Genomic DNA, 12096 nt, shown 5'->3' on the forward strand with positions numbered 1-12096 from the left:
GTTTGTATTCCACTGATGGCGACTAGTGGCTGAATGTTTAATTGCAAAGGTGATTACTAAATACTGTGATGTACTTCGAAATGTTTTACTGTTGAACATAAAAAAAAAAAAAAGTTGAATTACAAAAAAAAAAAAATGATTTCAGCATTTAAAACAAAAACTGGGTATATGTGATCTTAATATCCAATGCATATATCTCAGAATAGGCCAATGCACCTCATGTCATCCATTTGTACTCCAAAAACAAAGACACAAGAAAAACAGCAGAGACCTTCAGTTATGTAAAGAAAACTTCATTTATTACTTTCATCGCATGACATAAATACTTAGTAGACTTCGAAAAGTTCTTCTTTACATCTTATTAGACTGAACCGGCCATTACAAAATAAGAACAAGCTTTGAATAAATAGAGTAAATTCTCTCATTGTGATTCTCTTTATACAGAAAAAAGTAATTTTGTACATATATAATTTCATTATTTTTGTTCTCTGTAAAATAAAACATCTGTATAATTTTAAAGACTCGTATCTTATTTTTAATACAAAAAACAAAACAAAACAAAAAAAAAAAAACAAACAAAAAAGATTCAGAAGAGGGCACAAATCAGAAACTGAGCTTATCACATGACAGGCTGGAAGTTGAGTCTTCAGACGCTGAACCTGCCATCCGAGGAAGTATTCGACCTTTGGCTGATTCTCAGTCACCGTCTCATTTCAAATCATAAAACATTCCAAGAGTAGCTGTAAAAATCAATCCTTCAGTATCATGCCGATGTACAATCAAGACATTCCTGAGGAACACTCATGATATCAAAACAGGAAGCAACAAGAAAAATGACAATTGTTCCACTCTGCAAATGTCTACTTGATCGTACCACTCAATAAAGATGGAAATCTGTATACAAGACTATATCGTATCAACCCGGAAGTGATTCTAAAGCTATAACTGGAGTAGTGTGCAACGGCAAATTGATTCCAGTGTCAGGTGAAGCGGTCTATCCCAACACTGACGGACCTAGAATCTGTTCAGCTGACTTCAGGTGAGTAATATGAAGGCAAAGCAATCAAGAGGTACTTTCAAATCTTATTATAACAACCAACTCCAGTAGTGGTAAATCTGGAAATAATAAAATGACCATGCTTTTAAAGGGATAGTTCACCCAAAAATTAAAATTCTGTCATTCACTTACCCTCAAGTTGTTCCAAACCTGTATGAATTTCTTTCTTCTGCTTAACACTAAAGAAGATATTTTGAAGAATGTCAGTAACCAAACAGTTGTTGGGCCCCGTTGACTTCTAAAGTATTTTTTTCCCATACTATGGACGTCTATGTGGTCCAATCAAATGTTTGGTTACCCAAATTCTTCAAAATATCAGCAGAAGAAAAAAATTCATACAGGTTTGGAACAACCTGAGGGTGAGTAAATAATGACAGAATCTTCATTTTTGGGTGAACTATCCCTTTAAGAAAAAAAAAAGGAACTGAAAAGTCTGAATAAATATAGCTGTACCCTGCCGTTCCAAATGATCATAAGGGAAACGTAAATGCCATTTATCATTATAAACCTTTAAATATGCATAAATGAACAACAACAACAAAAAAAAAAAGTTTTGCAGAATTTTAAAGCTGTAGACATTGTGAATGTCCAGTAAACGCAGCAGTATGATGAGAGCGAGGACCGGTTTGAATACGGGAATGATTAGCTTTAACACTCGGTCAAAGGTAATGAGGCAGAAAGAGGTAAAGTATTAACCATCAACCAGCAGAATCAAACTGCCTCAAGTGTGATGTAGCTTACAATATTGCTAGAACTGGTCATACTCAACTTAATAAACGCCACTTTACAAGATGCATGCAAACATTATTAGACCTTTATCTTACTAGAAACCATTTGTATTTGGCTGCATGGGTGCCAAGGACTTACAATAATAATTTTGGCAAAAAGGAATGTGTTCTGTACTCATTAATAAGGCTAAATAAATATATGACATGATAAATTATGTAATTCATACTATTTCAGATTCTTTAGTGTTGGAAAACAGTGTCTAATAAAGTATCTACTGAGAATGTTTAACACTAAGATCTCAGAAACATGTAATTAACATCTGAAATCAGGTGCAAGGTTCAAGATAACTTACTGTAAAATGACTTGAGATCATTACACATAATAAATCATCGAATGTGGCATCGATTGCAAGCTGTAGCCGACTTCAAATGCTCCTCTATTTGCCATACAAAGTGCATAATATGTTAGCCAGTAGTGTTTGTCATATCGCTCCATTTCAGATAACGTGTTTAGGTCAAAACCGTTTTGAAGCACAATATCGACATGCTCAATCTTAGACCAGCTTGACTGCAACAACTGGTGCATTTATACGGCTCCTACGTAAATTTATAGCAATTACGGATATTGCCTGTTTATAAGAAAATAATCCTCAGTTTGATTTCTAAAAGGTGATGAAGTTATAAAAGCAGGTGTTTTGCAGTTAATACTGAGGTTTCAAAAGCAGTGTACAAAACTAAAACAATTTTCCTGATCACATTGAGATCTTAAACCAATACAGGATCATGATGTAGTATTTCTTTCATTAGTTAATGTCAAAAGGAGGTCAGATTTCCAGGTTATCCCCAAAATCGGAAAAAAATTGCATAAAGAAAATGAAGCCAATTTTAGGCTGATTAAAAATAAAATCAGCATGAATTGAATTCAGCACAATTATTGTGAATACATCACAATTTATTTTTTCACATTACAATAATGAGAATTGGCAAAGTGCTAAATGACCTTAACATTAATGCAGAGATATAATAAATCAGCTTCATTTCCTTTATGTAACATTAATTAAAATGTCAGTCTTTTTATTTTGCAGTAAAAATATGACCCAGATGTCATATTTTTGACAGGATTCATGAGATTCGTCATTATACATCTTCAAATATGATTAACTTTCTACAATTGCAAATAAAACGTAGTGGTTGGTCATTATATAATCCACAAAAAAAGTGCAAAGACAAAGAAAGGCATCTGCCTATTAGTGTAGAAGACAGTCAGGATTGACCGATACGGTAGTGTAGGCATACTGTAACGGGACGGAACCGCGTGAGAGGGGTCAACAGGGATGAGGTAGGGGGTGTAAAGTGTTCTTTTGTACCAGAGGGAAAAGCAGAAGGCTCCCAAACTGCTGTAAAAGGCAATTACTTTACAGTTACAGAAAGAAAAGAAAAAAAAGAAAAAGAAAAGAACATCCAAGTGTTGCACATTCATTTGCATGAGGAATATGAGAGAATCTTCTCTTTTGGAAGATATATTAAATCCATGTCAAACTTTCAAGCATATATACACACATCTTTTTTTTTTTTTTTTGGCCATTCAACTAAATCCTCAAATATTACTTCTGTTTTACAGAAAGCAGCATTATTTTCTTAAAAAAAAAAAAAAAAAAAAAAATAATAAATTGGGAAAAAACAAACATCTGTGCTATATTGTGCCACAAAGGTGTCACTGATGGTGCAGTTAGTGTTAGTATTATTGTCTTCATAAGTCACAGTTTGTTATTCTCATATTTATAATGTGCTCACAGTTTACATTCATTCTAGAAATCTGAGCCCATAAAATCTCCGGCGCTAATAAAGCCGCAATTACTGCCAGACAAAATCCTGTTAACAAGCTGCATGTCTCTTGTTTGTGTTGTTCGGGTGCACTTCTGTTTCACAGAATAGACCGCTTGTTCCATGCTCGATTAAAGCAAATTTGTAATTAAGCTCATTATTCAAAAGCAAAGCCCTAAATAAATACTTTGGCTCCCATAGCGATGGGGTACTTCCTTTATGTGCTTGAGGCCTTCCCAACCCGTCCATTCGAGTCCTTCTCGCTTTGTTCCCTGGTCAAGGATTTTTCTTTTGCTTTGAAGTGATTGCATTTAGTGTTCATATTTACAATTTTTTTTTTTTTTTTTTTGGATGGTGAAAATGATGTGCATGTCTGTTCTCACTGAAGTATCAAACCTCAGTAAAACTTCTTGTAGTGTGCTTATGTCTTTCTGTGTTGTGTGGATGTATGGTGTGGTCAAATACCAGTCCTGTCGCTGTAGAAAGGCGTTACGTGGAACATGTAGCAGTGAGTGCAAACTCTCACCGGCTTCATCTGACCGTATCTAGGCAACGGAGCTGAATGTGAAGAGCAGCGGGAACAGAAGATCTGCAATAAATATAAATCATCTTATTAAGATTGGAATCAAGTGAAATTGTTGTTGCAAACAATGTTCTTTCAGCTGAAAGCGATAGAGAGCAAGAGATTAAGCTTAAAGGGCTAGTTCACCCCCCCTAAAAAAAGAAAATTCTGTCATTAATTACTCATCCTCACGTCGTTCCAAACACGCAAGACTTTTGTTTATCTTCGGAACATAAATTAAGATCAAGCAAACATGCTTGAGCTTCCACTTACCACAACCGATGTGGTTAATGAATGTTTATAAGTGAATAAAAGCCTAAATTCAATCATTTAATCATGTAAAGCGATCGTGTCTCTTTAGAAAATTTGGACTAAACCACTCAATTCATATGGATTTGTTTTGCGATCTCTTAAACTTGTTGAAGCGTCAAAGAGTCAGTCGCGTACCTGTCTATGAAGGGATAGAAAGCTCTCAGATTTAAGTAAAATATCTTAATTTGTGTTCCGAAGATGAACGAAAGTCTTACAGGTTTGGAACAACATGAGGGTGAGTAATTCATGATAGAATTTTCATTTTTGGGTGAACTAACCCTTTAATAACCTGATAGTTATTAGTAAAGATAGTTATTAGTTAGTTTAAGAGTTTAGGGAGACTGACTATTTATAAGTTTATAAGTTAAGTTAGTTTATAAGTTAAATTTTACAGCTGTGGAGAAAACGAATGGGATTTTTCCATCTGGAGCCATCTGTTGCACTCTATTCTGACAAGATCTGACTGCTGTACCTTTCCACAGCTCCTGCAGTGATGTTTTCTTCTGATGACTGTAAATGGTGCTTTACATGCAATGCAGGAATTGCAGGCCTCATCTGGTACCCATTCAGGAGGATCTGATGTTGAAAGAAGAACAGAAAAAGGGTTGCAAAAACTGATAGAGGTCTGCAGGTGTTGTAAGCAGTGGCTGTTTACATATTACTTATTAGCATAAAATAAATAAAATAAAATAAAATACAAAAAAATTCTCATTTTCATTTAGTTTAACTTGAAGTACTCAAATAGCTAAAACTGAAATAAAAATTGAATAACTAATTACTATATGAAGAGTTTGGTTCCAAAACGCGATAAACGCCATTTTCAAAAAACTGAGTTTCCGCCTAAATCAGTATTGTATCTGGTCGGTATTGAAAAGTAATTTATTAATTTTGCGCAAAATGCGATATCCGTCGTGTTATTCTGTCATGTTTTCCCCCTTTCTTCCCAAAACGCAACAAACGCCAGTCTCCTTTTTCTGCAGAACGTGATATATCCGCTCAACCAATCACAGCGCTCCATTCCACCCACTGTAAACATTGAAGGCTTTTTTTAAAAGCCGTTTTTAATACCAATGTACTTGGCAAACGTGTTTATTTAACCGTGCGGTGGCGCCAGATACTCTTTAATCGGTAATGACAAATAATTCATAACATTAACAAAATTACCATTGCATTTTTAGTAAAATGCCTGTATATAAAATAAATATTGGCAAAGTTTAGACTCTGTCATATATGTGAATCAACTTACTTTGTTGTGCATTTTCAATTTGAAAAATAACTTTTATATTGATGGATTAATTGCATTTTGAAAAAAAAAAAGTGTCAGGAATTTATTGCATTTTGGGAAAAAAATAATACGTTTCTATAATAAACTTTTTAAAATCAAAATGTAGATTTGAATTTTTAATGTTTTTATATCCAAAAGATGCTATGTGAAAGTTTGAAACAGAAAATAGGGATTTTCATCTTGCCACTTTCTTGGTAAAGAAAACACATTCTTACTCAAAATAATCAAAATGGAGTTATTGCATTTTGGAACCAAATTCTTCATATGCAACAAATTTACTAAATTTAGGTAAAATTGAAATGATATTAGCAAGTCAATGAAACTAAAATAACACTGTCTCAACTTCAATATCAGACATTTTAAAACATTTTGAGCATGTCTACAACCACTTCCAGAGGTTGTCAAAAAACATTTGACTGGTTTGATATTGTAGTGTAAACACTCATGTGGTCAAATGTGTTCAAATAGCCACAAAAGACCCAAAAAAGACCAAAAAAAAAAAAAAAAAAAAAAGACCAGAAAGTGGACAAGAGTAGTATGTCCAAATTCACAGCTTCATAAAACAGCAGGCAGAAAGCTCCTGGATGACCTACTACTTCCGTCAAGAATCTGAATGTGCATACTAAAGGTTCTTTACTATCCCAAAAGGACACGGGGGAGGATTTGTAAATGGTGGGCAAGTGACGCAACTTACGTATAAGGTCACATGACAGTGCCAACAAGGTGGATTTAGACATATTCATACTAAATAGAACATACTTTGTCACCGATAAAAAAAAAAAAGTAAGTACTTGAAAAGTACCTATTCAATGTATGCGATTTCAGATGCAGCCTAGGTTTTGAACACAGTCGTATTGTGAACATCAAAATAAAATTCTCTTCATATTGTGAGCATATAGGTGGTGTACTGAACTAACCTTCAAACTGTCCCTCTCGGGCTTTGGCAGCGAGCTCTGATGAAGAGATGGTCTCCTGACAGAGAGCGCAATCTTCCAGTACTGCACTGCCGAGACACGGACCTGAGGTGCATATCAAACAGCACATTAAACTAATGATGTCTGGCATCAAGCGATGAAAACATGCTGTTATAGTTTCCGTATCTTTCAGAAGCACACTGACCTTTCTTGGGCTTCTCATTGTCCCCTTGATCGGATTTTGTAGCCATGACCTCAAATAAAGTCTTTAAGATGCTTCTCAGGTCACTCGCATAATTTGTTTGCAACTGATCAGCCACACCTTCAGATATTTGAAAAGAAGACATCAACACAAGAATTGTTACTTAGTTCCTGGGGTTTAATTTAGTAGAAAATATGCTTTACCACTTAAACATGGCTTTACCACAAAAGCTCCACAGGCAACAAATCCATGTCAATTCAATGTCATTAGGTAACACACCTGATATGCAGACAAAAAGACGATGGATGAGGTCACTACTGCTATGGAAACGGGATCGAATTTTGTTGTGAGCAGCAAGTTTGGCAGCTTGCAAAGCCACTTGAATCTCCTGGTGATCCAGATCCTCAGACATGTCCGAGCTGGTTGTCAGGCTACTGACAGGGCTGAAAGAGAAAAATATTAGATTTAAATGAATAATAATAATAATAATAATAATAATAATAATACCATATCTCTTCTAAAATATAATTTATAACAGCAAATTTAAAAAAACAAACAAACAAAACAAAACAAAAAACAATGAAGTGTGACTAAGTAATTCCATGGTTTGAAACAGGGTGAAGATTGCTGGCCTTCATCAAGGGAGAAATTCACATAATCAAGTTAATCCAAAAAGTGTGACCCTATGGCTGAGGGAACACTGTGGATTTTGTTTTGCTGGAATTACAGGGCAAATTTTAGGATTTGATTTTCACATATCATTCACATCGGCATTAAAAGAAATATTTCTGAAAAAAATGTGCTTGTCAAAGTGTTATATCATATGTTGCTATGTGCAACAAGATATTCTGAGAGGTTGTTCAAAGCATTGGCATGTCATTACTAAGGGCGGTTGGGTGGCTGACAAAAAGGGTCAAAAGAACCCACTGCTAGAGTTCTCAATATCTCCAAAGCAACTGCATTTAAAGTATACATTTAATCAGTTCAAGCATTTCCTGAGAAACGAACACAGGACCTTGGCATTGCTAACTGAGCCATTAGAACATTACTGTGTTTGTTTGAACATCTCAACCAACCCGAAACAGCACCATTGTCTAACCATTGGCTTTTGGGAGGGAGTAACAATGAAAAATGGGTAAATGAGTATTTAAAAACCTGTTTGAAAACCAAAATTACACACCTTAGCTAGTACAACCACAAACTAAACACAACCTACAGAGTGCTTCAGGAATGAGTCCTAAAACCCGGTAATAAGTTGCCATTTTTGCTCTTCTGTCCTATAGTCCCAAGTCAATTGGTTTTATAAATGGGTTTTGATTAAATGCCAGAAATAAAGTTAACACAAGCCCAAGATATATATACATATAATTTTTATACATTTACAAGCTATTATGGGTCTTGAAAAAGGTAGATGCTCACAAGTGGCTACAGAGGTTGTCATGGACATAAAATGGCCTCACGCTGAACAGAAAAACTCATTTCCTCACTAGTCGACTTGTTTATAGCCTAAATTTTGCTTTTTATTTCTGGTGATTGTATTTAAGCTTTAGAGCTTAAAAGGGTTAGTTCACCCATAAATGAAAATTCATCATTTACTCACCCTGATGTCATTCCAAACCAGTAAGACTTTCATTCAACTTCATTCAACACTCTCAGATTTTATAAAAAAAATCCTTCATTTGTTATCAAAAGATGAACGAAAGTATTGTGGTTTGGAACAACATAAGGGTGAATAATTAATGACAGAATTTTAAAGGTGCCCTAGAACTGAAAATTGAATTTACCTTAGTTAAATAATTAGAGTTCAGTACATGGAAATGACATACAGTGAGTCTCAAACTCCATTGTTTCCTCCTTATGTAAATTTGATTTGTGCAAAAGACCCCAGAAGAACAGGCGAATCTCAACATAACACCAACTGTGACGCAACAGTCGGGTCATTAATATGCACGCCCCTAACTTTTGCATATGCCAGCCCATGTTCAGGGCATTAGACGAGCCTGTATTAACGTCTGGAGCAGCACAGCCGAATCAACAGACTTTATGCAGGTAAGCAAGCAAGAACAATAGCGAAAAAAGGCAGATGGAGCATTAATAACTGACATGATACGATATTTTTAGTGATATTTGTAAATTGTCTTTCTAAATGTTTCATTAGCATGTTGCTAATGTTGTTAAATGTGGTTAAAGTTACCATCGTTTCTTACTGTATTCACAGAGACCAGAGCCATGTCGTTATTTTCATTATTAAACTCTTGCAGTCTGTATAATTCATAAATGCATCTTCATTCTTTATAAATCTCTCCAAGTGTGTAATGTTAGCTTTAGCCCTGTTAGCCACAGCATAGGCTAATATCAAACTCATTCAGAATCAAATGTAAACATCCAAATAAATACTATAATTACATGATCTGATATGCTACATGACGAACACTTTGTAAAGATCCATTCTGAGGGTTATATTAGCTGTGTGAACTTTGTTTATGCAATGTATTATAAAGTTGCGAGCTCGGGGGAGGGGAGCGCGAGCATTTAAAGGGGACGCGCGCTGAATCGGCGCATTTATAATTATGCCCCAAAATAGGCAGTTGAAAAAATTGAATAATAAAAAATCTATGGGGTATTTTGAGCTGAAACTTCACAGACACATTCAGGGGACACCTTAGACTTATATTACATCTTGTGAAACAGGGTTCTAGGACACCTTTAATTTTTGTGTGAACTAACCCTTTAAGATTAATAAACCCTGTGTTTAGTTGTGAATATTATATTGATGAACAAAACGTGTAAGAATCATAAACTTTTGTTGGTCACAGAGCTTATTTTCTGCAATAATCCAAAAAGCAATGGAAAAATCCTATTTGCTTTTTGTTGAGGGAACCAGGCTCTTGCTAACTTCTGGGTTGGCCTATGAAAATTTGTCATCCCTGCAGCACTCCATAGCAACAGTGCTCACATATTCCACCATTACCCATCAGATAAAAGTTTACCTGGGTGTGTATGAACTTGACAAACTGCATGTAGTGACAGAAACACCGTCAATGTCACTGCTGGGGACAGAACTGAGGGGGGACCCTTGAGAACTGCTGCAGACCATTCCGAAAAAAACATGGGAGGGGGGTGAAAATGAAATATGAGAACTGAAAAGAACGGCAACCTTCATAATGAAATTAACTCATATACAAAACAAGGTAACAAACAAAACATTTTCAAGGTTTTTCAAATCAAGAAAACCTTAAGGTATGCTCGACAAAAGTAAACAAACCTAGAGATTTTTCTGTTATCTTCTTTGGATTGTTTTCCAAAACCTTCCGATCTCCCTTTTACTGTAGTGTTATGTTGCGTATGGCATCCTGTGTCCTGATGGGTGCAACTAGGTCCTCCATCCCCTTGTCCCAAGCCTCTATCCTGAGCCAGAAGAACCCCTGAGGTGCATTTCTCACAGCAGGAATAGTGTGTACAGTCCTGACTGCCATTCTCTTCTCTCGCTTGGTTCTGCACAGAACAGTGTGGTACAGAAGGGGTGAGGTGGCCCTGAGAAGGGGGCAGGGTGAGCGGTAAATGTCCATTTCCCTTCCCTGGGCTGGCAGCAGCTACTGCTGATTGGATTACAGAGCTTGTGATGGTGAGCTTGTGCTTCTCAAATCCCAGCGCCATGCCCCGGCCAGCAGGCTCCATGGCATCTTCGTGGTTGTCAACGCATCCGCCAGCACAGCACACACAGGAATTAAGCAGGCACTGAGTGGCAACTAAAGTCCCACCCTCACCGGGTTCAGGAACATCAGCTGAATGAGGCAAGACGACGGCTATGTCGGTCAAGCTTGGGGAATGAGGATTAAAAATAACAGTGGCAGAAAGCTTCATTCCACCGGTGCGATTGGCGATTTCTTCCGCAGTCTGTACGCTATCTTCCTCCTGTGAACCTTCCCAGCCATTCACCATGGGCGATCTGTCAGAGTTCTCCACGGACTCAGCCGATTGGCTCAGTTTGCGCTGACATTCCAGATTGGTGGTGTTGCTTGATTGGCAGATTGTCAACCAAGCATTACTTGATGAGTCAGTCAACGGGATGGGTCTACTGTCCTCAGGGGATCTGAGGCATACGGTAGGAAGGGCAAGTTGTCCGCGACACAGTTCGCTAGTTACACCAGACTCCAGGTCGTCCATAAAGAACAATCTATCGTCATCATGGTAGGAACCCGGGGCTCTCCTTGGAGATGCCTGCTGGCTGGAGGTGGCACTGGAACCATCGAGGCTACTTCCTCTATAGGGTCGAGGCTGGTGGGCTGGGGACTGATTCTGACTTGGAGGGGAAAGAAGCGTAGACATTTCGTCCCCCACTTGATGCACCATCATATTAAGTTGCTCTATCTCTTCTTCATCATACTGCATAGAGCAAGCCAAGTCTGTATCTGTGGCCTCCTCTTCCTCACTCTCACTGGAGGTGTCGGGCTGCTCCATCTTCTCCTCATCCTCCTTCCATACAGAATCTTCTTCCTGTGCTACACAAAGTGTGAGATCCACCACCTCCTCAACTGTATCGTCCTTTTCCAGTGTCTCTAGATGGCTCTCGGGACCAGTGGAAGTGGCCGGGTCATTGGTCGATGGCATGCTGGAACCTGCAGGGAATTCTCCATCCTGGGAAATGCAGAGGCTACGCTCCAGCGTCATGAGCTCTTCTTCTGTTAGTGTCTGCAGAAGATCCCTGATGTGAAGAACACAATTATATGATCAGAAACCTGCCAAGTTCTTCAGCTGCTACATAAAAAGTTAATATGATTTAAATTTTAAATGCCAGTTCTACCCAACTACCATAAAAACTGTAGGCAAGGCAATTACTTTTTTTTTTTTGTCTGTGAGATTGAATAATTTTCAACATGTGGAAGCATATTCAAAGCTATTCCAGGGCTCAATAGTGTTTCACTCAAATAGATGTGCGCAAATTGTAAAATGTATTTAGAAGTATGTGTATTTTTTTGCATTCTAATAAATTAAATCATTTTGCTTGTGAATGTCTCACTGAATCCCTTTATTAAGAAAAAAACTATTATTTGATAAATTCTCAATGTGCCTCTAAAAGGTGTTTCAGGTCCTAAATTTTTTAAACTTAGCGTCAAGCCCTGTATTCCAGAAGTTATAAGAACACATTTAAAGGGTTAGCTCACCCAAAAATGAAATTTCTGTCATTAATTACTCAGCCACATGTAATCTC

General features: G+C 37.0%; 1 protein-coding gene across 2 annotated transcripts in view; it reads right to left on the bottom strand.

Moving 5' to 3' along the window:
* Positions 1 to 277: 277 nt before the first annotated feature.
* The window catches only part of zfyve28 (zinc finger, FYVE domain containing 28), a 22974-nt gene continuing 11155 nt past the window's right edge, over positions 278 to 12096 (bottom strand). The window contains exons 8-14 of one of the 2 annotated variants that reach the window (XM_048191642.1): positions 10150 to 11589; positions 9875 to 9967; positions 7164 to 7327; positions 6888 to 7004; positions 6686 to 6787; positions 4956 to 5059; positions 278 to 4198 (exon numbers count right to left, since the gene is read on the bottom strand). In XM_048191642.1, coding sequence (XP_048047599.1) covers positions 4067 to 4198; positions 4956 to 5059; positions 6686 to 6787; positions 6888 to 7004; positions 7164 to 7327; positions 9875 to 9967; positions 10150 to 11589 — 2152 coding nt within the window. In that variant the 3' untranslated portion in view covers positions 278 to 4066. Of the gene's footprint in view, positions 4199 to 4955; positions 5060 to 6685; positions 6788 to 6887; positions 7005 to 7163; positions 7328 to 9874; positions 9971 to 10149; positions 11590 to 12096 lie in introns of both variants that reach the window. The other variant, XM_048191641.1, reaches the window with a different exon arrangement.

Source organism: Megalobrama amblycephala, linkage group LG5, assembly GCF_018812025.1.
Source record: "Megalobrama amblycephala isolate DHTTF-2021 linkage group LG5, ASM1881202v1, whole genome shotgun sequence".
Lineage (NCBI taxonomy): Eukaryota > Metazoa > Chordata > Actinopteri > Cypriniformes > Xenocyprididae > Megalobrama > Megalobrama amblycephala.